General features: G+C 39.4%; 2 protein-coding genes across 2 annotated transcripts in view; one reads left to right on the plus strand and one right to left on the minus strand.

Annotated features, from left to right (window-relative positions):
• Positions 1-17443, minus strand: part of LOC139730570 (uncharacterized) — a 36223-nt gene extending 18780 nt beyond the window's left edge. Inside the window, exons 1-10 of the mRNA XM_071641421.1 lie at positions 17440-17443; positions 16600-16718; positions 14207-14395; positions 13337-13477; positions 11555-11703; positions 8095-8193; positions 6493-6608; positions 5844-6027; positions 4854-4974; positions 3816-3857 (exon numbers count right to left, since the gene is read on the minus strand). Of these exons, the coding sequence (XP_071497522.1) occupies positions 3816-3857; positions 4854-4974; positions 5844-6027; positions 6493-6608; positions 8095-8193; positions 11555-11703; positions 13337-13477; positions 14207-14395; positions 16600-16718; positions 17440-17443 (1164 nt within the window). The remainder of the gene's footprint in view (positions 1-3815; positions 3858-4853; positions 4975-5843; positions 6028-6492; positions 6609-8094; positions 8194-11554; positions 11704-13336; positions 13478-14206; positions 14396-16599; positions 16719-17439) is intronic.
• A 584-nt stretch (positions 17444-18027) lies between these two features.
• Positions 18028-26187, plus strand: LOC139730585 (immunoglobulin-binding protein 1-like). The gene is made up of 8 exons (XM_071641441.1): positions 18028-18093; positions 19424-19536; positions 20959-21097; positions 21953-22150; positions 22840-23022; positions 24265-24404; positions 25083-25207; positions 25753-26187. Exons 1-8 carry the CDS (start codon positions 18028-18030, stop codon positions 25791-25793), a joined length of 1005 nt encoding a protein of 334 aa, XP_071497542.1. The 3' UTR covers positions 25794-26187.
• The last annotated feature ends 218 nt before the right edge of the window (positions 26188-26405 follow it).

Consider the following 26405-nt stretch of genomic DNA (forward strand, 5'->3'; position numbering starts at 1 on the left):
ATATTACTTTATCCTTTCTTTGAAATATTGCTGTTATCATATCTCATTGATGATCTAGATGTTATGTAATTCATCAGTAAAATTTCATCTCATTTGACCAGTGATTTACTAGAATTTTGTTTCATGACATGAAATGCTCACTTATTTTCTTCTTTCTTTTCTTCCTTCTTCATTTTACACCTTCCTTTTTATTTCTATTTTGTTTTCTTTTTCCTTCCTTTCTCTTCTGCAATCTTAGTAGGTTTTTTTTTTTGTTTTTTTTCTTTCCAAGGAACCCACACACTACATGCACAGTCTTTTGAGTGGGAAACTCCATATTCCCCAGAATATCAGTGTGTGTGCCCTTTTATATTTGACAGATACAAATGAACATAAAGATAACTGTGTTTTGTATCATTCAAATGCATGTCCTTTGTATATTCTGTTGACAAAATCTAAAGAAAATTTGAATTAAGCAAGAGAACAAATCTCTTGCTTAAATGTTTTACACAAGTTTAACAAAGCTACACAAATAAACTGAAAAGATACCATAAATGTTGAGGAAATTGGCAACACAAAATGATAAAAATTTATGTGCTTTGATGCAAAGAAATCAATATCAGGAAAAGTTTCATGAAATATATCTGTAACAAATGTCTAGACTGTATCATATCAAATATTTTCCCATTCTGCTAAAGCTGTACCCTGCATTTTAAAAGCATATAACTCTCACACAACCTATGCACAAAGAAAATTCTTCCATGCATTTTCATCAGAAATTTATGAATATTTAATGATGGACAAGGTAATGTGACTCAGGATAGATACTCGCAATGCCTGTAGATCAATGTGATAGGTAATTTACAACATTCAAGAGGGCATACCCTTTTTCTCATTTGATTTTACCCAAATTTTCACTGACCACTGATCAATATCATCTTTGCAAAGATTTATACTTTCAAGTCAGTAATACTTCTTTATTTAGGTGAACACAGAATATTCACAATACAAAGTAATACTACGCTTTACAAGAACTTCTTCAACAAAAAAAAAAGTTTGATTGCTTTGTTATAATTACACAATCCAAGTCTATTGAAATTTTCAAAAGAAAAAATAACATTAAATAGAAGATGAAAAAGTAGTACAGCAACCTCTTCCCGGTTTCTAGTTTACCAAAACAGCCAGAGTAAGTATAGTCTCTAGAGAGAGAGAGAGAAAAAAAAAAAAGAAGGAAAGAAAGAAAGAAGAGTAGGCAGAAAGGTAACTTGAAAGTTTAATGTTCTTCATAGCATACAGAAGACAAGTATAGTCCAAGACTCAGGAAAGCCAAGTGAAGCCTGATAGCAAGCCCAACATTAGAAGGAAACAAACACCAGCACCAAGTGTCACAGAGAGATACCAGGAAACAAACACAGGTAGGAGTTTTCAGCATCTATTTAGCTCATGGACCATCACTACTGAAGATTAGTGTTCTACTAGATGCAGACTGCTACATACCTAACAAGCTGTACAAAACAAAGAAACAAACAAAACCCAAATCACAAACAGCTTGTTGGGAGAAGAGCCCCGATCAGAGTTTGTAACTGTTCACTGATTCCTAGACCTCAATTGCTGCAGATTTTGACAGGTATAAATGAAATCAGGGTCTGTCTAGTCCTCATCATTCAAGGAAAGAATCACATACGTGAATTATAGTGATTTTTTTGGATGCATGTAATGAACTTCGGTAAAAGCTTAAAACAGACTTCTGCTGGAATAGACTTTCTCTTCTCTTGCTATAAAGTTTATTTGTTTGTTTTTCTATTGTGGTGAGCAGTCCAAGTCTAGCTCTAATTTGTCAGATATGTCTGTTGTATCTTTTGATGGGGAAAATCTTGGCTTGCTCAATATGATAAAAGAGGCAGGCCGCTCATTTACATGCACATTTTGGAAGCAAATCTAGTAGAACACTGATCTTGACTGTTATAATGTGGTGCCTTGAAACTTAGTGCACCCTCTTCAGTAACTGCAGTAGGAGGAGCTGTGTAGAACACACACCTGTGGGCTGCCCCAGCCCTGAGGATGGTGAGCTAGTGACTCTGAGACCCACTCCTCTCCACTTCTCACATCCTCTCTAATCTTTTCACATTTCACCTCTTCCACAGGCACCAGTTTCAGCACAGTCTTCCGTTTTGTAGCTGGTGTCCGGTCGAGGCTTTGGACACCTCGCTGCCCCGCAAGCAGTAATTGTGAACCAGTGAGACAAAACCATCTCATTTTCGCTTAGCCTCACAGCATTTAAGTAAGATCATCAGTAAATGAAGGAATACTATGGATTCTATATTCTCAAATCACCTTGCTGCACATTTTTTGAAAGTGATTTTTACAGTGTGTGTGAGTATGTGTGTGTGTGGTTTGTTCATAAATATGAATAATCTTTCAATTACCACTTCTTGCCATGGACTTACACAACTTTGTCCTTGTATTTATTGGTGCTGTGGTCTTCACTTGTAACAACACGTGTCCACTTGCACCACAGAAAACAACTTTCCAATACGGTATATCAAGATTTTCATACCCACTTAGGTGTAAGTTTCCTAAGAAAGTTATAAACCCCCCCCCCCCCCCCCAATAAAAAAAAAAAAAATATGACCTGCTCTCTTATTTCCATATCACAAATTTAATGAGTAATCGTTAGTGTATCATCATTTCCCTGGGTTAACTGTGAATGGTTAATAAGCCGGTATCCATGTTGAAAATTCTGGTGAGCAGTCTCCATCATTTGCTGAATGAAGGAGACTTCTGGTAGAGATCTTTGAATTAATCTAGTACAGTCTCAACTGAGAGTAATGGGTCCTCTTACAAAACCACCAAGACTTAATACAAATTATACAATGTAAATACCAACAACATAGAGAGTGTATATTTTTCTACGCACCACTTTCCTTATATGGTAAATATTACCTACTTTCTGCATATGTTTCAAATAGTTTGATAAAGATTACTTGTCATATTGTATATTTCAAGCAATTCTACAACTCTCCATACCAGTCCTTGGAGAAAAATAATTACTGCCAGTAATAAGATTAATGCAAGTAATCATTTCTACTTGTGTCAGTTGGGAACAAAAGAAGCATATTATGTGGAGATAATGCTCTTCTTGCTTTGAAAGTGAAATAGTGAGTTTATGGCATGTTAACCAGCAACCTTGTGTGTACAAGGTAATACAAAGTGTTTGTATCTGCTAAGTGTCTGCTAAGGTAAACTATTAGTTAACTATTATTTCATTTCCAGTAAAATGTACTGATAATTAACATTACCCTGTGTATTCTTTTTTGAGTGCTTACTTCATACACTTAAAGTGATATGAAATATATATTGGTACTATACAATGCAACATGGTTTTATATACACACAATTACTATTGAATGGCACGAAAGGTGACCAATGGTAAGTTGACAACCTAAAGCACTAAACTGCGGAAACATAGTCTATGCTGAAACTCAAGCCGTGCTGCGAAGGAGCGTGACATACAGCTTTCCAGCAGATTGAAGTGTAAAACTACACAAAGATAACAACCAAAATACTTCAAAAACAAGCTTGTAGAAAAAGTTTTCCAATACTGAGGAAAGAATGCAATTCAAAACATGAAGGGTAAAATAAATCACTTGTAATATGAAAGAGAACAGAAATTGATGTTGCTTCCTCAAACAAACACTGAAACTGACAATCTCAATTTGAAGAGAATAAAGCACTGCCATATACAAGGAGCCATTATCAATTCAAGAGCGGAATTGGAGTGTAAGGGAAAGAAACCCATCTGACCACTTCACACCCAAAACAAAAGGCTGTCGTACCTTCTTCTTGGCTCTCTCTTCATTCTCAGCATCCCGTTGAGCCTAGTTGAGTAGTAAAGTAACAACACACATTCAGGGTCTAAATATTACAGACATACCTAGAATAATTCCTGGGCCCCATTGCATAAAATTTCCACAATCAAAGCAAAATCAAAGAAATCAAACATAACTTTACATTTGATTTAAAATCCATTGCATCAAAAAGTTACACTTGATTTCAAACATAAAGATCAAATGTAAGTATCCTAAATCAAGTATAATTTGACCCCTTGATAAGACATCAATCAGAATGACATTGTGACTACAGTATTTGTTTTCCAACCTGGCTGGTCTGGAGCTTCCAACAAGAATTTGGAATGTGGATGAGTCTTCAGAGACAGATTTCACCCACTAGATGTTAGCACTGATGTACAGATCTTTAAGAAACATGGATTCTCACAAAAAAGGGTGATGAAGGTCACAGGTGAATACAAAAAGCATCAAAATTGTAATCTTACTTTGCACTCAATATTCATAAACTGTCCAGTGACAGTAGAAGAATCTCTTGCAGCATATATCTAAAGTTTCCGGAAGGCTAGCACGACCAGCAAATTGGTCTAGATATCTGCGCTGCCCTCATGGAAGTGCTAGCGCGAGTGAGCGATCACGTTAAAATAACTATTGGATTGGGCTTGTCCACGACTATCCTGGATTTTATACTTGATCAAAACACCTTTAAAGAAATGGAATTTATGTTTGATATTTCTGTTTGATATTACTTAAAAAGTTTGATTGCAAGGAAAATTTTGTGCAACAGGGCCCTGGAAAATTAGATCACAGCATGACAATGGATGTGATGAAATAATCACTGTTGAAATATCTACAATGACATTAGTGCAGTGTGTATGAAAGTGTATATCAGCAGTTGTACAGAGATATTAATACTAACACCTCTGGTTGGTGCATGTTATACCTTGCGGAAGTAATCCGGACATTCAATAAACTTACATATTTACCACGGAGGTTAATTCATTGTCAATCCCTTCATCCAGCACTCACCTGATCACTTTTTAAACGGCCTCTGGGTTTCTTCTTCTTCTTCTTCTTGCGATTCTTGTCATCATCAGCACTGACATCTTTGGCTACTTCAGACTCTGATGCACTGTCACTGTCACTTGTCCTATGTATCACACAAATCAGTCAGTAGGGCAGAGTTAGAACATTCTTTCCATCTGACACAAAACTGCATGCATTATTTTCTTCTCCTTTTTGCTTTCTTTTACATATATGTCTATAATGGATCATCATCATAAATGTTGTGCAGTTATTTGGTAGATGTAGTTACATTCAACTTTACTTTTGTCATCCTGACCCAAAATCACACTAATTCTTTTCTAAATCCCTCACATGTGATCACAATACTGAGTCAGGATGTAGCCATTGATTGAATCCTCCATCACAAAAAAAAAAAAAAATGGTTCTATAGCTTCACAGTTGCACTGTCATAAGCTAAATACGAAAACTCAATTCACACAATTGAAATCTACTTCTGCATGGCAAGACTTCTGGCCAGCAACTGTTATCAGTGTTTTGACTTCAGCTATTAAGTGAAATCTCAATCAAGCAGTCAGCATCATCACAGTTATCTTGCATTTTATCACTACAGAGCATACAGGACTATAACGATTGGTGTCATTATCATTGTGCCACATACCTAGTCATGATGTAGAATGTTTCAAGCAGCACATGTTTCAAGTATTACAACCAAAGATATTTGCACTATCTACAATTTCATCCTGGTAATATAGGCTGACATGATTGTCAAAACTGGACTTGTACTGTCACTGCCTGGTAATTTGTATATATCTTATTTCATGTGGAGACCAGGGATGACATCTCATAGCGCTTTGTATCCAGTGGAAAAGGCGCTCTAAAAATGTCTACTATTATCATTATTAAAACTAGCATCAAATAAATCAAGTGCTGTCACGTGATGCTACTGCACTACCATCAATCTGATCTGCACTATGTATGATGACCATCTCTTACTCTGACTCTGCAAATTCCTTCTGCACATGGAGGTCAGCTAGCAGGTCAACACAACCCTGGATGGTCTCTGAGCTCAGGGTGTCAATCATCTTTAACGCTGCCAGCTTGGACCTGGTCCTCTTGTCAAGTCCCGCCCACTCCTTGTCACTATGCCTGCTGATGGTTGGGGCTGCAAGCTTGTCATCTGTTGGTACAAAGTTGAATCTATTTTATCATGTACATGATGTAAAGCATGTGATACTTCTGTGGTATCCCTGTGGTACTCCTGTGGTACTTCTGTGGTACAAATTTGTACCTTCAATTTCATCAATCTCTGGGAATAAGTATACTCATTTGAAAAAACACATTAAAGCAAATATTGTCTTAGTGTTCAAAACCACACTTGCCTTACACATTGTGATTGAATCAGCAAACTGCTGGACATCTTTGAAACTGTGAAATTCTAAGAAGTTCTTTGAGTTTGTAGTCCTCTTCTGCCAGAACTAACAAATCCACAATAGTTCCACAAAAGAAACTGCAAAATTCATTTTTTTTTTGTCTGGTATTCAAATGAAATATGTGCATATTTTTGTCATTTTAATAACATCTTGTTAATGCCTATGTCCTCTGGACATTTGGGATTTCTGCAGTACTGGTACCCTGGACCTACCAAGTCCCTGGGTTGTCAAGTCTGGGAGAGGCATGTCAGGAGGGAGAAGACCTCTGCTGCGAAGAATGTGATGAGTTATCTCCTTAGTCAGCTCAAGGATCAACTCAGAGTGAAGGCTGAAAGAAGGAAGCAACAACAGTTCTGAGCAGAAATTCGCTTTTTTAACAGGCTGTATACAAATTAATATGAAATATATTAATTACATTACCACTGAAGACAAACTGAACATGACTGAACAAGCACCTCTTAAAAGACAACAACAAAAACCACTTATATACCATAAATATAAAATCAGCTTATTTTGAAAAATATTTCACTGACAACTACCATTGTAGCATCAATGCTTGTTTGACAAACGCTGATACTAATGATTTTCTTCATTTGCTGGCACCATTTTTAAACTCACTATCAACTGTACATCTACACTTAAAGGGATGGTACAGTATTGGTGGAGATGAGAATTGGGCTTTTAACTTTTTGTGAGATACCAAGAAAACACTTATGAAATAGTACAGAGCATACCATTTTAAGAGGAATTCAAAGTTTATTTGATGAAAATCGGGTTTGGAATGACTGAAACATCCCACAAGGCAAGTTGCCGTAATGTGTCTCGCCCACAAACGTACAACACCTTTTTTTATTTTGTTCACAAATGGACCTATGGATTAAAAGTTTGGAGTCATAATTAAATGCACAGTACATTGGGCCCTAAAAGTTCATTGAGCCCTGCCTGTGACCTTTGACCTTGTGGTGACCATCAACTCCCCAAGGTACATCTACCATCAAAGTTCGGTCACGAATAGACTTACGGATCAAAAGTTATGACCCATAATCAAAACGCGCCCTAAAAACTTAACATTGGGCCCTAAAAAGTTAATTGACCCCCGTCTGTGACCTTTGACCTTGTGGTGACCATCAACTCCCCAAGGTACATCTACCATCCAAGTTTGGTCACAAATACACTTATGGATCAAAAGTTATGGCCCATAATCGAAATGCGCCCTAAAAACTTGACATTGGGCCCTAAAAGTTCATTGACCCCTGCGTGTGACCTTTAACCTTGAGGTGACCTTCATACTTGGTAAAAGGTGAAACTTTGTATGACCACTCTTCCCTCCAAGTTTGATTCAAATTGAAGCCCAGAGTACAGAGTTATTCAAGTTTTTATAGCGTTACGGACAGACGACGGACGGACGGACGCCGCAGGCGATCCCTTGGTCTCCCCTCACCTCCGGTGGGCTCGACAAAAAACAAAGTAAAACAAAGTGATTGCAGTAAAAGGTGGGTCCCACACTTTATTAGAATTGCTCTGTTTGGGATATCTCGGCCATTTCAAAACCAATTTTCATCAAATAAACGTTGAATTTCTCATGGAATTACATGCTCTTTCATATTTTATATATTAAGAGGTTTTGCATTATCTCACCAGAAATGTTAGAAACCTGAAATTAGGTCTCAACCAAAACTATACGGTCCCTTTAACACTGCACATAAACACTTGTACACTCATTCTTACCATGACAACACAAACAGCAACAGTAACAGTAAAAGTAATAGTAATAAAAATAGACACCCTTACGAGCACTAAACAATACCACTCACCTTGAATTTTCCTGAGCTTGGTGGTAGACGAGGAGAGCCTCACAGAAATGTCGTCCCAAGTCTTGGAAGTCTTGTAGATTGAAGTGCCTTGGTGCCTCACTGGTGTCAAGAGAATAAAAGCATGCCAGTCAAGCACAACTACGTCCATACATGCAGTCTGAACTTGGCTTCACATGAAAAACATGAAGTTCTATTTCAATATATCTCACTCCACATCTTTTCATTTCTCAATATAACTCTGATTTGTGAAAGAAGGTGTCCTTTGTTTTCTGTGTGAAGGGAGTCTTGAAACAAAATTGGGTAATGTCCCATTGGTCACGTAACCTCATAAGCACCGTCCTACAACAGGCCAAACCTCCGAAACCCAACATCACCGGGGAGATGCACAGAGCCCTGGAAGCACTCAAGAAGGACCGAGATATCATAGTGCTGCCTGCCGACAAAGGCTGAGCCTCTGTGATAATGAACACTAGCGACTACAAAGGGAAAATGGCGGACCTCCTCTCCACGGATTCATACCGGGAGATCAAGAGGAACCCCACCGACTCCCTCTCCCAAAAACTCAACTACGAAAGAAAGGGAGCTTGGACGACAACACTTATCACAGGTTGCGTCCCAAACACAAGCAGCCACCAAGAATCTACGGCCTCCCCAAGATCCATAAGCAGTCTATCCCGCTCCGCCCTATTGTGTCATGCATAGGATCATTTGCATATGATCTGTCCAATTCCTTGCTCAAATCCTTTCCCCGCTCATGGGATGAACGCACCACACCGTGCACAATTCCATCGACTTCGCAAAATCATCAGCACACAAACAATATGCTCTGATGAGTTGATGCTTTCATTTGACGTTGCTATTGAAGGTACTTGCAGTGTCGCACACACATGGCTCTTGGCAGACAAAGATTTGTCAACTAGAACCAGCCTCAGTCCGGATGAGGTCACGGAGCTTCTCAACTTCGTTCTGAGATCCACCTACTTTCTCTACTACGACAGATACTTTGAACAGTTAGAGGGCACTGCCATGGGCAGTCCTGTGTCCGCCGTAGTTGCCAACATGTATATGGAGGCCTTCGAGGAGCAAGCGCTGGATAGGTGTCCCACCGAGACCGCACCAAGGATCTGGAAGCGGTACGTCAATGATACTTTCATCGTCGCCGACAGGGAACACGCTGATGAACTGCTCCAATTCATGAAAAGGAGGGAGCCTTCTATCAAGTTCACCTCAGAGCATGAAATGAAAGGGAGCCTCGCTTTCCTGGATACCCTAGTCCACAGGGGCGCAGGGGAGAAGCTGAGCACCACCATATACAGAAAGCCTACCCACACAGACCAATATCTGGCCTTCAACTCACACCACCCTATTTCCGCCAAACGAGGAGTAGTCAGATGCCTCTACGATCAAGCCAACAAGATCATCATTCAGCCCTCTGGCACCTCAACTGAGAAACGTCATTTACGGTCAGCATTGTTGGCCAATGGCTATCCTAGATGTTTCATCGACAAGGCACGAGTGGCAAAAAGTCCACGTGAGCAGAACAAGGAGGAGTACAAGTCCACGATTGTCCTCCCTTACGTGGAGTCAATCGCTCCCGTTCTCAGACGCTGGCTGGCGAAACACAACATTCATGTCGTCTACAAAGCCGACGCCACTATTAGGAATCTTCTGGTTCGGGCCAAAGACCCGGTACCCCCCCCCCCCCCCCCCCCTCAGGAAAGATGGAGTAGTCTACCGAATACCCTGCAGAGACTGTGGGATGAGCTACATCGGAGAGACCAGCAGACCTGCAGGGGAAAGGTTAGCTGAACACCGCTGAGACGTCACAAACTACAAAACAGAGGCATCTGCAGTAGCGGAACATGCATGGAATGCCCAGCACCAACCGGACTGGGCAGGCGTGAAATGCATGGACACAGCGCGACACTGGTACACTCGTAGAGTGAAGGAAGCCATCCATATACGACTCAGTAAGGACAACCTAAACAGAGATGTCGGCACTGAGTTACCTGAGTCATGGATGCGTTGCATTTGCACTCACCAACACACAGCGCACAAATCGAAACCGCCGAATCGCGACGGCAACCAATGGACGCAGGATGGCGCACTACCCGGCCCATCCCGGGGGACGGCGTGCTGCCAACTAGGTCCGCATGAACGCTGTGAACAGCGGTCACAGGATGGCGCACTGCCCGCCCCGCTGCAGGAGGCGGCGTGCTGCCAACTAGGTCCGCATGAACACAGCAAACAGCGGACACAGGATGGCGCACTGCCCGACCCGGCCCCAGTAGTGGTGTGCCCACTACCACATCCGCATACACGCTATAACCTGCGTGCACGCACCACCGTGTCTTATTGTACCTGACGAAGCTCAGCAGTAGCGAGCGAAACGTCGTACACCTCAATACGATTTTCTTCACGAGACAAGTGATTAATTTGTTCCCCTATCGTCATAGTATTCATCGCAATGGTCAACATCTTCACAACCTCATGAAGACTTCATATCTAAAATAATTTATGAGCTGAAAGAAGGACATTTCAAGAATGCTTCTGTATCCTCTGACCTGACAGATGGATTAATGTAGAATTTCAACTAACTCTATGACAGAGGCAAACTAAATTTAAGAAACTAAATGGGATTGATGGAGGCATGATATCTGGATTGAGTTTAAAGTCAATCATGCAATCTGCTTCTCCACACCATATTCAAGTTTACCTTAAAAGGAATACTAAAATCATACAAATAACATGGTATAAATTTCACTAAGAATGGATCCAATATGTAATTATAACAAGTAAACTGGTATTATAGCGCCTCAAAAAATGATAATATCAAACTTACATTGATTGCATACGGAAATAACAAATGAAAAATGGAAAATGTATATAAGTGATCAATCAATTATTATTGAAAGCAAAATATTCATGGACACAAAATAAACTGCTTTGAAGATTGATTTTACCTGAATGCAGCATTGGTTTCAACCACACAAGCAAACTAGAAGAAGCTATGAAGTCATTACCTCACAACCCTCCCATGGGTTTGTACACAAACTATTATACAACTCATGATTTACCTCCTACATCTTCTTTCCCCATACAAACAAAGGCTACAGTAGTCTTACCTCTCTTGTAGTAGAAGCTGATACACTTGATATCCATTTATCATGTCAGGGTACTACCCTGCTTGTCATAGTGATGTACTTTCTTTTACTTTGAATGACTTCCTTTACATACTTTACTTATAATTTTGCCATGCCTTGCACAGACCTCATACTAGTTGAATAAATTGTTGTTAGTAATATCACTGTTTTGTGTGCAACTTTAATATCCCACAATATTGTGTATTAGGGCTGATTTTGACTCTAATACTCTGTTTATCCCATTTTAATCCATCTTTTAAAGCTACTCTGCACATGGGGTGGACTTGAATTTTAGTCATTGTTGGGAGACTGCTTACACTGTGATGTTCTTGCTGCCGCAGAATGTTGCCTCTAACGTAAAGCTGTTGTTAATGCCCATCTGCCGCCACATGACAACACGCCCAGTGGCCTCCTTGCAGCGCTTCACACGAAACTTGCAGCCTCGGAAGGAAAACTTGTCTGGTGCCTGCAAAGAGATATGAAAAGATATCAAATCACGTCTAGAATTCAGCTTATTAGGAAGCTGTCAATCAATAATGACTGACCTCATCATTTCAGAATAAAATCTCGATTTACATCTAAGCCTATCAACAAATCAAAATTCTGAATAATGTTTTATTTGTGATCGTGCATCACAAAACCAACAAAAAGTGACACATCCTGATTTTACATGAGGACTCAAAATAGGTGAAATAGGTCAACCTAGTTAATCTTGAGTATTTCATGTTTTCTGAAATAGCAGTTCTTCTACATTATTCAACAGTTTTGATCACAAAACAAATAAGAAATTGTTTTTCAGCATTTTTTCTAGAATAATTTTTTTTTGAGGAATAGTGTCATTAGGTATGACTGTAATAGAGGCCCCTTTTCATTTCCTATTAAAGCCCTATACACACTCTTCACTTTTAACCCTAGTAACTTTAAAAAGGATTACCTGGTATGCTACTGCTTTGAATGTTGCTGTGAGTCATGGATAGAATGTGTTGATAGAGGATGCTCAATATCAGCTTAATCTGATAATCCCTCATTGTTGTTGCTAAGGAGTTTTACATCCTGCTTTTTGTCCCTTTCATTGCACAGAGCACAACTTGAATAGACCCTGTACTTCAGTGCCTCTTTCCTCAGGACACACTTACAGAGTGTGTGCTTTCTTTCCTATTTAGATAGGTCAGGAGATTCCATTTGAATTGAGTTATACATCATTTTTAATCTGCTCTTCAAGAATCTGCCCTTAACTAAAAATCCATGTCTGGCAACTTTTGGTGGGTGTTGTGATACAGGGTCATATTTCACAAGTTCTGTTACTGACAATGACATCCATGATGATGATTTTTCATTCCTCTCAAGTTATCACAAAAGGCTCTTCCTGAATTATAGAGAAGAGTTGAACTAGCTGAAGAGAGAACAATACATAATGAGCTGTTGTGGTTCAGTGGACTTCATCACAGACAATAAATTTCCAGGTCCCTGGTTTCAGTCTGTTTGGGGCAGCAGTGTGCCAGAGACAAGGTACTTTTATCCTCATTGTCTAGTTCTTCAGAGGGACCCTTTAACTGCCCATGCACTAAACTTTACTTGCCATGCTTTTCACCACCATTCAGTAATTCCTCCATTTGTGACCTAATTGTAAAGTTATGTACTCCACTCATAGCAATGTTCCTTGGTCCAACAAGAAAGCCATGGTGACACAATAAGGATTAGGGGGATTAGGTAATCTCTATTCATTGACAATTAGTTTCCAGACATCTGTGTCAATCAGCCCAGAAAGCACACCAGGGTGCATGCCAACTGGTGAACAAAGTGCAATAAGGATTACAGTAATTGGTCCCATGGTTGCCTGCTTACAAACATTTATGGCTTGACTGTAATTTCTCCCCCTTACTTCTCATAATGCAGATGTTCTTAAAGTTCAGTCTCAATCTTACCATGGGTTTTAACCAAGAGGATGAAAATGTCAACAATTTGCAGAAGATGAATGTGGGACATCTGAAGATGGACATAAAGCAATTGATAAAAAACTCAATTGAGGCTTTTTCTCAGATCAGCAATAAACAGGGGAAAATGCTATGTAAAAATCTCATAAATAGAATAGCACCTACCTTTTGAGAGAGTAACCATGGAAACAACCTTTGACAGAGAAAGGCAGCCATATCTACCTCCTGGCTCTCTGGGTCACATCCATAGATGAAGACATTGTGCTTGCGACTGTGGCCATGCATGTCACAGTACACAAGTACTTCCTGTGTCAAAAAAACAAACACAAAACGATATTACAATGCACGCGAAGACTCTTGTCTACACTATATGCACTGAATGACAGAGGCACTTAGTGAAAATTTCATGCCGTGAAAAAGGCCGTCGGCTCCAATTCGGGAAAATTTCATGCCGTTAAAACATAATGTTTTACAGTATCACTCATTAACCTATTGAGGACAAGTCCCGAGTATACTTGGGCATGTGTCTATTGGAAATGCGTATTGTAGCAAAATCAAACAGTCCTCAACAGGTTAACTATTATCACCAGTGAGTGGGCATGGCACAAATACTCAAATGACTATCAGAATAATTATATCAACAGATAATTTCATATGACAGTCTATTGGTGTTTCATGAGTTAATCTCAGCCACAAGTTAGCACAAATCTGCTTCTAGCTCAGTTTTGCGGGTGTGGATGTGTGGTTGTTGTTGTTGTTGCTGCTGCTGTTGTTGTTGTTGTTTTATTCAGTGTTCATTATGCAGAATTAATGAGACTCTGCAGCTCTGTACAAACTGATAAATAGTCATACAATCAAACAATCAAACAGATTGTTTTTCTATGACCCTGCTTGGAATATGACAAGAATATCTTGACACCACACAATGTATGTCTTTTACAACATTACATCCTCAATCACATAATATTGACATGAAATTCAGGCCTTATTGGTGTGTGGAGTCAAGAAATGAGGTAAAGTAAGACTGTGTCTCACCCCACACTCTTGGGAGAACTCTGTTAGCATTTGCTTGGTGTTCCAGATAGTGGGGAAGGACTCCTTCTTTGGGTGCCGATAGTTCCGGTTCAGGTCACGCCCAGCCAGAGAGCAACGATAGTTACCAACGATAACACCGTCTGGATTCAGCATTGGGATGATCTTGAAAATATAGCACTTTCTTAGCTCCTGTAAACCAAGAAACAGTTGGAACAGACACTTGTTGAATGAATGACATTTATGCAAATTCATGCAAAGCTGGATTATACCTTCATCTATGAGCAGATACTTGCTTAAAATTGATCGCTTTCAACAGCTCATTGATTAAAATCATGAAGTCATCAATGCTTTTGATACAAAATATAGTTGAAACTATTAAAGCCTGTCTTCTTTTCATCAGAAAAGTCCCCATGGATACACTGTATAAAGGAGACTTCTGCAAATTCAGTCTTCTACCTACATTTTAGCACCTAAACATTAGAAATACAAAATGAATATCAGGAATGCCATTATGGTAAAAAAAAAACAGAGAAAATTGTTTAATGTAAGATTCCTTTCTTACATCATACGCTGCATAAGATAACCTGCAAGATGTTGACTTGCAACCGATACCTTTTCAATGATGATGATGCAATCATCACATGAGAACTAACAGACCTATGGTTACACTAATGTTTTGTACATTTTATGTCAGGTAACTTGAACACAAAGACTCTTCACATAATTTCTGTGCCTTGCCTGCACACACTACTTACCAATTATAGTGTCAAGTACATAAACCACATACATGTATATAGTTGGTAGCTGCTTTGCTCTATGGCTTGCTTTGTGGTCACTGATTTCAATGAGCTTATACCCCCCCCCCCAAAAAAAAAAGAAAAAAGAAAAAAAGAAAAAAAAAGAAAAGACAAAAGATGATGATAATGGGAAGAAACAAGAGACCCGCGGGTCTAGCGCTCACCTGAGTATCGCAAGTTCACCTTTCACGCAGTCACTAATCTAAATTATTCACAGCTCTACCAAAATTTGACCAGGCATTCTCAAGTAGAAGATGAAACTGTACAATAAGGGCCCAAATTTTTTAAGATTCCTTAATTTGGGGGGGGGGGGGGGGATTGGGGCCCCCTGGGGCCCTCTGGGTGGGGCATGGTGCCCATTTTTATAAATTGAGATCCTGACCCCCTAGGGATGCTACCTGCCAAGTTTGATGAAAATACATCATGAGGTTTTCAGGAAGAAGATGAAAATGTACAATTCAGGTCCCCATTTGGACCTTCCCAACCAACCCCCCCCCCCCCCCCCCTGCCCCCAAGAGGGGCACCCCTTGATCTCCTATGAACAAACTTGAAAATACAGTCATTAATGTACTCACTCATAGTATTATCTTACCTCTATAACTTCTGATTCTAGAGAAGATTTTTAAAGATTCCTTCATTTTGGGGGTTTGGGGCCCCCCTGGGGGCCCCCTGGGTGGGGAATGGTGCCCATTTTAAGAAAGTAAAATCCTAACTCCCTAGGGATGCTACCTGCCAAGTTTGGTGAAAATGGGTCATGGGGTTCTCAAGAAGAAGATAAAAATGTACAATTTAGGCCCCATTAGGACCCCTCCTCACCCCCCTCCCCTGGGTCCCAAGGGGGGCACCCCTGATTCTGCCATGAACAAACTTGAAACTACAGTTATCAATGTACAAACTCATAGTATTAACTTAGCTCTATCACTTCTGGTTCTGGAGAAGAAGATTTTTACAGATTCCTTAAGTTTGGGGCGTTTGGGCCCCCTGGGGGCCCCCTGGGTGGGGCATGGTGCCCATTTTCACAAATTGAGTTCCTAACCCCCTAGGGATGCTACCTGCCAAGTTTGGTGAAAATGGGTAATGGGGTTCTCAAGAAGAAGATGAAAATGTACAATTTAGGCCCCATTAGAACCCCTCCCCACCCCCCTCCCCTGGGTCCCAAGGGGGGCACCCCTAATTTTGCCATGAACAAACTTGAAACTACAGTCATCAATGTACTAACTCATAGTATTAACTTAATAGCTCTATCACTTCTGGTTCTAGAGAAGAAGATTTTTACAGATTCCTTAATTTTGGGGGGTTTGGGCCCCCCTTGGGGCCCCCTGGGTGGGGCATGGTGCCCATTTTAACAAATTGAGTTCCTAACCCCCTAGGGATGCTACCTGCCAAGTTTGATGAAAATCGGTCTTGGGGTTTTCAAGAAGAAGATGAAAATGTAAAAAGTTTACGCACGACGCACGACGGACGACGGACGACGGACGACGGACGACGGACGACGGACGACGGACGCCGGACGAAGGGCGATCGCAATAGCTCACTTGAGCCTTTGGCTCAGGTGAGCTAAAAACAAACCAAAGAAATGAGTATATGTTGTCTCACCTTGGCTACAGGATCTGAACTGGTGATGAAATCCAGCAGACCCTTCATCATCCAGCTGGCATTGGTTTCTCCTGGATGAACCCTGGCTGTCACGACCACTCCCTTCTTGGCTTGCTGATCTACAGAGGTTTGGCAGGAAATATATAGCAAACACTGATCAGCATCACCTATATAACACAATTCTGAGATTGACCAATGTCAGCATTAGCCCGCTTCATTTAACCTGTTGAAGACTAGTTCTGAGTATACTCGGGAGGGTGTCTATGGAAAATGCATGTAAATAGTAAAATCAGTTTGTTCTCAGTGGGTTAAGCTCAGCTCATCACAGGTGTAAATGATATCAAAATCACTTCTTAAAGTCAACTCAGAAATTCTTATTTCATTGGCAATCCTAGGATACACTACTCATACATAAAATGAGACCTGTCACAGAAGCTCAATAAAGTTAGATTCTCCTAAATCAAATTACATATGGTCCATGTTCATTCCAAAACTAATTTTAGAAATAGTGCCGAAGCCAGCACACCGAGTAATAAAAGTCTGGGCAAACTCAGGACACTAACAACTATGATGCTTCAAAGTGATATATATGTCTACCATATTACATGGAGTCAGACTAAGTGATTTTATCATGTCAAACAAGCCACCTGGAGAGGACAAGTGTGAATCTAAAAAGTGAAAAGTTAAAATGAGAACCAATTTCCAGGAAGTCATTCTTACTGTGTAAATAAGGAGAATATCTGAAATTCAGTCGGATTTCAGAAGAACTTAAATACACTGGTCAAAAACATTAAAATCAAGTGCTAGTAAAACTCATACTGGTAATTTCTCACATCTTACACATTTGTTACCTGAATTAGAAAATGTATGCAAAAACTTGAAATCAGAAAGAATCAAATGCCTTGCACAAAGGTCAGGAGGGTGTCAGACCAGTTTGCATAAGAGTGTAGTATCGCTGGGTAGGCTATGACAGCAATTACTTTCATTAGCTGATATTATTCAATTCATAAGAAGGTGTGATATTGCTTGATCTATCAAACACCCTTGATGCTCACAAGGAGATCTATGTAGTGGAGAAAGAAAGGAGCTGAGCTTACCATGAAAGTTATCTTCAGAAACATTCCCAGAGTGCTTTCAGTTTGTCTTTCATAAAACACAATTGAACTCATCGGTGGTAATAAAAAAAAATGTTATTAAACTGTAGCAGCATACAAGGTTTCCAGCATACATTGATTAGAGTTTAAAAAAAAAAGAAAGGGAGGCTTTGGTTCAATTGCAGACAGCTGCTTGTTTATTACTGGCAAGCACAAAAGCCTGTGTTGATGATTGTTTTTCTGTTGATGCACTTTAGAAAAAGTGGACTCTATTGTTATTGTTTTGATCCATTACTTTATAAGCTTGTATGTGGAGTGTTGTTTATACATTAAAATGTGCATTCATGTGAAACAGAGCACAAAGTCCGTTACTGCAGCACCTTCTAAGGACTACGATCCTGTAATGTTACTGACATGTTTTGAATGGTATACTGGCGAGTTTTCATTATTCTCTGTGGCTGTCTTTTAAAAATGACCCTTGCCACTTCCCCTAATGAATGATTTTTGTGTTTGTGTCTGTATATTATGCATGTCTGTCTGTCTGTCTGTCTGTCTGTCTGTCTGCTGCTCTATTGATGAGAACTGCAAGATATATTATGCGTGGTTGCATTCATTCATTGGTTTCATGTTTGCAACCAGAACGTGGTTTGGTCAACAACCTCTCTTTGCAGCGCTATTTCCTCTCGTTCTTCTTTTGCTACATATGATTGTTTGCATACCGGTAGTCAAGCACTATCAGTCATGGGCAACATACATTGTGAAGTGTGGCAAAATTGGAAATAGTCATATCCCTAACCCAGAGGCAAGAATTTCTGAATTTCACATTACTCATTGTAACTTTGTCTGTCTTTTTGCAGAGGCGGTTAACGATTCAATGATATTATAAAGAAAAAAGAGATGCAGTGGTTCTAGCACTCATCTGAGTATTGCAAGCTCACCTTCTGAGCATTCTTACAGAGTACTGTATTACCTAGGAAGAGCATAGCAATCTTAAAAACTTAGCTTTTGGGGTGGGAGGGGGGGGATATTGTCCATTTTATCATTTTATATTGTAGAAAATTTGACCATGCATTTGAAAAAAAAGAAAAGAAAGAAGATCATAAATGAAAATTGGCCCTCAATTTTTTTTTTTTTTTTTTTTTTTTGGGGGGGGGGGCACTGTGCTCATTTGTTCAAGTATGTTTGTTCTGTCATGCCAGTGATAATGCCTTCCTAGTGTGAAGACAAATATGACCATGTAATTTCAAGAAGAGAAAAATGTGAAAATTGGCCTGCAATCACAAACAAACATACTTACATATATCATTTCTGATTTTGAAGAAGATTGTTTGAGAGATTCCCTATTTTGTGGGTTTTGGACCATCCCCCTTTCACCAAAATCCAGATGAGAAGTTACTTTTTTTTTAATGTGGCTTAATGAAATAGATAATTGAATACCCTAATGAGTTACTGAATAAATGGATGAATTCATCATTTGATTAAAAAAAAGAAAATGAGTTAATAGTCTAGTCAATTCATCACTCAGTTTGACTACGCAGTTGGGTTATTCATACAATGTATGTATTATCTCTTTGACACACCAGTTGTCCGAGTGCTGATGACTGTTATCTGTATATTTTTTCATTTATTTCCCCCCTACATTTTCATAGTACACTATATAAGCATACAAGTGTCTATCATCTATATAGCAGGACTGGCAGTCTATTTTTCTTCATGTTTTATGGTTGCAGGGAAAGTTAAAAGAAGCTATTTCTCACTTAGAAGAGGCCACTCACAGGGTCAACGAACTTAGCCTCTTCAGTCGGAACGAAGATATTGAGGAACTCCCAACAGCTCACATAAGGTATTCTTTCATAGTTTTTTGGTATTTTTCAGAATTAGTAATGTCTATCAGTTTTTGAAGGATACATGTTGATGACTCTCTCTTTTTCTTTTTCTTTTTTTTTCTTTTTTTTTTTTTTTGGGGGGGGGGGGGTTATCCTCCTGAAATTTATCCTTTTCATGCAATCACAAATATCATGAATCCAGTCCTAACAGCCACCATCTACGGTCACCAGTCCACGGTCCAATATTGAAAGATCGCTCAATATCAATAGCACATTCACCCCGTGCCTCAAGCTGTCCTGTAGGCCTTTTGTACAGTTGTCTTTAATCTTCTCGTGATATTCTCTCTGCAGAAAGACTCACTTGCTCTTTACACAAAAAGAAAAAAATCAAGTACATGTGGATGTTCGTTTGATGTGCACTTTGCAGTATCAGGCACTTGGAGAGCTAATGCATCAGCAGAATCTGTTGAATCCAGAAATGAACAGACTACTCCTTGCCTTTTGGCAACATGTCCATGTATATTCAGATTTAACCTTGTTGACTAAAGAATGTAATATGTTGACTCTATCCTCACCCAAACTCCCACCCCAACATGCAGCAACTTATCCTAAAAATAGGGGGGGGGGGGGGCAGGGAAACATACACTTATAGTGTTATAGTAGTGAAATTAAAAAAAGCTGTGTATTGTTACCAAAACTTTGGTGCATGGTCATAGATTTTGTGCCATGAAAGTGTTGGCATGTAAACAATTCAAGTACAGCAGTACACAAGTGCACAAATACCCCAGATGGCAGATAGCAACAATAGCCATTGGGGCTCTCTGCTTTTCTTAGATATGAAAAGACTATCAAAATATTGTAGTTACGTTCATATGACGTTTCTAATCTGTATCTTGGAGGTTTTAAACTTCGACGATTAGCTTGTAGTATTAAAACGATGCGCATCAACATGACACCTAACGTTTTTAGAAAGAGAGTCATACTCTATGATTAAACCACAGAACTGGAAGAAATGCATGCATGCAGAGCTGGCGATAAATCCAATTTCGTTCCACGATACAATAGTGTACAAAATACACTGGAGGTTGACTCGGAAACTAAGGGGGAATAGGGTTCCGGGAGAGATCACGCTAACTTTTGAGTTCTTATTAAAACTCTCTTGTCCACACAATGCTAAACTATAAGTGGAGACCCCTCGTGGCTTGTGGATAGAGCGTAAATCCTAGAAGATGACTTATGGTTTGAAGCATTGACTAGTCTTTCATATTGCTAACCTTCAAGTGCATCCACATGGTGCTAACTTACAAGCTAATCACTGAATTTTAAAACTTTGTCATAGTCTTTATGATTAGAAATGTCGTTTGAACCTAGCTTTCCACTTGCGTGCCACTTTTCAATTCCCTATCTCCCATTTTGTATCTCTCACCTCCCCATGTTAGATATCTCCTCTTGCCTGCCCTGTTGGGAGACCTCTCACTCCGGTTGATGGGGGAGGAGAGATTGGATGTTGTAGAGAGGAGCAAAGCTTACTTTGTAGACTACATCAGGAGATGTAGAGATTACGGCATCACTAAGGAGGTATTGTTTCCCTCTCCACTTCTGTGTTGTTGGATATTATTCTTTTATGAATTTAGTGAAGAAAAACAGGATGAGGGGGAAGCGAAAGGGGAACTTACACCAAGTAAAACAGAGAAAAATTTTTCTTACATGATATGATCTGATGGTAAGACAGCAGTTGTACATTCATTGTATGTTTGTAGAGATTAAAGATTACTGTAAAATTGGTTATTTTCGTGCGAGTAATTTTTCACGCTCTGCTGGGTGAGATGAATTTTGCATGTTTTTGATTACATGGAATCAAGACATTTATTAGTTGAACATATGACCTGCAAAAATATTTGCATGTTTTTCTTTTCACGCTGGTTTTTGGTCACGTGAAATGCCCAAAAATTTCCACACCGCAAGAATTTCCACTTTTACAGTATGTCATCACTAAGGAGGTATCATTTCACTGTCCACTTTTGTGTTGTTTGGTGTATTTTGGTGAATTTACTGCAGAAAAACAGGTGGGGTAGGGAAAGGAGAAGAGAACTTTATTACGACAAGTAAGACAAAGAAAAATCTGTGAATGATCTATCATGGTAAGATTATAGCTGTATGCAGTTGATGTTAATACAGTGTAAGTTCATTAACAAATGTTTAGAGCAAGTCAGCATTTTGAGGGTCTGGTTTTTTTTTCAAAAGAAAAAATGAAAATATCATATACTATTATTGTGACTAACAACTGTCTTGCAAATTTTCTTTTTAGTTCAAGTATTACAAACATGAAGAGCACATTTCAAAAAATTTTGAATTCCAGTTTGATAAATGATTGTTGTGAAAGTTTAATAGACTACATATAAAATGGACAATATTGTGTAACCAATATCTCAGGAGGTTCCCGAGGACCCCTCCCCAGATGCACTGCCCCAGAGTGCCCCCGGCATGGGTGGGGCACGGCCCAACCTCATGGCTATGCAGTGCAACAGGGAAGACAAGATTCGGCGCTACAAGGAGGCTAAGGAGAGGGAGCAGAAACTCAATGCTTTGGGAACCTGGGAGGAGGTTGCAAAGCGGGATGAAGATGTGCAGGTGGATTGTGATATTTCCGGCAGTATCCTGATTTAAAAAAATATATACATGTATATAATTCATATTTAGCGTATTTGTCAGTATAACAGATGTTTAATGGCATCACCACACACTCCAGAGTGCTTGGTTAAATCTGTGAATTGATTTTGTGTTCTTATTTCCTCCATCATATTAAAAACTATGCAGTATGTAGATTCACAAAGCTGTAAGAATCACAGGCATTTACAACAATCATTCAAATTCCTGTAAACTATTTTCTTTTTTACAACACAAATCTTGTTCCAACAGTCTTCAACATTTGATGTCAATGTATTGTCACATGATAAATTCTGTCTTACCTTTGTGAAGTGCAAAATTACAATGCTTGTCAAAATTAATATATTACAGTGTATGTTAAAGCCATTGAGGCAGCTGTGAAGTAATCTATGAGAGGAAAAAGTTTCTACACTCTCTTTCAGAGTTTAGTAATTAAATACATGTTATATGTCTGATTGAAGAGATGTCATAACATCAAATGAATTTATTTTGTCACAGAAAATCTTCAACCTTACATGACTTAGATGTGTTTTCAAAGATAGTTTGCTTGTGTTAGTGATGACATCTTGACAATACGTGATGCTGAAATTTATCAAAGTTTGCAGTGGCCTCCAGTTTAAGCAAAGGTTTTCTTATTTTCTTCCCATGTTCAGAGAGAATTCTATCTTCTGGTGTTGAAGAAGTGGGTGGGGACAGCCCTGGAACAACTCAGCAGCATCCAGCAAGAGAGAGAGATTCTACAGCACATGGCAAAGATGAAGAAGAGCTCTGGTAACCGTGGCAACGGGGATGGGGACTCGAGGAGAGATACTCCTCAACAGCAGCCACAGAGGAAGGTGGGTAAAGACAGATTAACCCTTTCAGTGCTAGGGACTTTGTACAATGTGTACAGTGCAATATGGTTTTCGGTGCCTATTGGCACTTAAAGCACACAAAGGGTTTATAATCAACTTGCACTGTCAGGTAATTTATTTTCAGTGGATTGGAGTTTGCGTGTAAGGTGTAACAAAAATGGAAACCTTTATACACCAAAATATTAATGCATTCACCTTGGTCAAATTTGTAGCAAGAGGAGTGAACTCTATTGTGATGTTTACTTTGTCCCAATACCCATTTGAATGTCACTTTTTACAAGTGTTAGTAAAACTTGTTACTGCTTGTTGTACACACACACACACACACACACACACACACACACAAACTAACAAAAGCTTCATTATACCATAGACTAATACTCCCACAATGTCAGTTTTTACCCCCACATTGCTGACTAAATAGAGCAAAACATAAGATGAATACCCCCACAATGTACCCCTTGCTCGTCCACACAAACGAACAAACAAACAACAGTAGGTTAGAAGGATATAATTATGCCATGTTGCATGCCTTACTTTGTGATAAAATCAATTATTTGTTAACTACCAGCCCATGCATTTCCCAGCAAGAGAAGTCATTGAATTTGTACCTGTTCAGTGAGGCATATTTGCTTTCTAGTGAAGCCTTGGGATTTCCGATTACAGTGCACTCCCACTATAACAAACGCAGTTATAACGAAATTCCGGTTACAACAAAATAAAAATTCAGGCTGTAACATTATCCACTCTATGTGTTTTCATTGTTTATTTGTTCAGTTATGAAGAAATTTCGATATAATGAAAGAAAACTGCTGGTCCTGAGGACTTCGTTGTAACGGGAGTCCACTGTACAGATACCCAGCAAGCAGGCGATAGATCCCATTTGTGCGAAATTAAATGTCAGTGTAAACAGAGCCAAGTTTTAATTTTGCTTGATATGATTCAATGGAGAATGTACCCCCAAGGAGAAAGCTGTATTGTATATTGTATAATGCATTACAGCAGGTCAAATAAACTCATTATTTCACTGGACTGAGCTGCTCCTCTAATACTCATCTCACTAACCTCATTACAAAGTAATTGCTTGAAACAGCTTTCTTGCAGGGATAAATTTTCCCATAATGTTCGAGATGCTCCAAGTTCAGGATTTGTTTGCTATGGTTTGATTTTGTTTTCTTTATCATTTGCTATTCATGCTTTTGTAATGATGTCATCACATATCAGCCAATGAAGCCGTTCATTCTGACCAAGGACGCACTCCAAGCCCAAGTCTTTGGTGCGGGCTATCCCAGCATTCCCACCATGACTCTGGATGAGTTCTACGAGAAGGAGATCCGGGAAGGCAAGATCAAACTTGACTCTCAGTAAGTGCCTCTTTTTTTCCACTTCTAAACAACTATTTCAAGAACAATTACTTCAGAGTGGATGTTGATAGCTACATGGGCAATAACATTTCCACCTTTCTCAATGATATCACAAAGACACTTACCCCAAGACATAACTTTCTTCATATTTTGGTGGCTATGCTTCTCTGTGAGTCGTGAGCAAGGAGAAGAGCAAAACATCTGCTGTGCGTCAACCTGGTTTCACAAAAGTTATGAATAAGTTTAATGTAAAAGAAGCCCCTTGCTCGCAGGACTGATACTTTTTGAATATAGTGTGGCTAGAAGTTATTTTGGGTTGATGTTGTTGTAAAGTACCATGCTGTAGAAAAGTGAAAGAAGATTTGTAGCTTTATTGTCCAGAAGTGATGTACATGTAACGGTATGGAAGGTGTGTTATAGTCCCACCTGTACATAACTGTGTGTGCAAGCAGTAGGCGCCCTATGTAGATCATTGAGCCTCCAGATGAATTGCATTGCCTAATTTCTCAATATATTTGATATTCAAAAACACAAAAGCAAATGTAATCTTTTCAGAATGTTCATGATTTTTTCCTCCTCATTTAGCGCAAAGCTGCTAAGGAAATTTGTTGACAATATTAGAACTATTTCTCATGAGGTTCTGAGAGTTGGTGAATTCTGGCTTTGTATCGTGAGCAGGAATCCAAGCCAGCAGAGTGAACGTGAGGCGGCAGAGGCCCGAGACATCAAGAAAGAGATGGAGATAGAGACAGATGACCCAGAAGCCCTGAGGAAAGCACGAGAGTGGGATGAATGGAAAGACGGTAAGTAAAGCTTCATATTTCATGATGTACACTTTAAATTCCTTTGTCAAACCTGTACAAGGGCATTCAACCCATGAGCATATTGATATGTCATCAGACTTATTTGGTATCATTTACATATTGATATTTCATCAGACTTATTTGGTATCAATTACCCCAAGGCAATCATCCATGGACAATCACAAGGAAGGTTGGGGGGGGGGGGCTGTTTTTTATGGATGGTTGGCACAAAGGGATTGTTTTTCTTCAGACAGCTTAGACTTACTTACTTTTTTTGTAGAGAAAATCACCTCTCTTTGAAAAACAATCTGCACATTTCTATCTCCCAGTTAATCAGATCAAGATAGAAAAGAAACCTGAAAAAAAAAATGCATATTGAATATTATTTGTGCATCAGAAAGAGAGAGAGAGAGATCTAAAGATAGACACAGAGAGAGAGACTGAGAGACAGACAGACAGACAGAAAGAGAGAGTGATAGATCAGGAAAAGAGGGCTTTTGACTCTGCTCAGTTTTGAATTGTGAAAATTATGTTCGCTTCCACAGATCACAAGCGAGGTTGGGGAAATAGAGAGAACCGAAGCTGAGTACCGGCCTAAGGATGCTTTCCCCGCGTCATCCCTTGGGTGCAGGAGTGCTCTTTGAGGCGATGAGTCCTAAACATTTGAGAATGTATCTCCTGAGTGAGTGGACAGAAACTGCACCATAATGGAGGAAGAGGAGCAACCCTCTCTGTGTGTGCATTGGCATTCTGGAAGATTAGGGCCTAAACCATCGCCAGAGGCATGACATTTGATCTGCAGGCAAATACTAGCGGTGCTATGTCTTAATTCTCCTCATCAGTCAAATATGAGATGGAAGTGGATCGTGGAATGTGTTCGACCTCTTGCTCTTCCGCTGTATTGAGATCATACTTGGATGTAGTTTATGATTGTTTGTTCCTCGTGGACCTAAAACTATTTGCTGTTTAGACCAGAAGAAAACTATGTAATATATGGAGGCCACGTTGTGATGTATTATTTGACAGCAGCGGATACTGGAGTATCGTGGAACTACAAAGATGAGTCATATATGCAACATCGCACCAGCGTTTCATAAGGAATATTTATCTCATTGCGCAAACACATGGGATTTGTGAGTGTGAATCAGGAAGCCAATAGATATCATCATGGCAATTTTTACAACTGGAACATCAGGGA

The sequence above is a fragment of the Diadema antillarum genome, unplaced genomic scaffold (genome assembly GCF_040938485.1).
Source record: "Diadema antillarum isolate AM-2024a unplaced genomic scaffold, OU_Dant_1.0 seq00000321_RagTag, whole genome shotgun sequence".
Taxonomy (NCBI): domain Eukaryota; kingdom Metazoa; phylum Echinodermata; class Echinoidea; order Diadematoida; family Diadematidae; genus Diadema; species Diadema antillarum.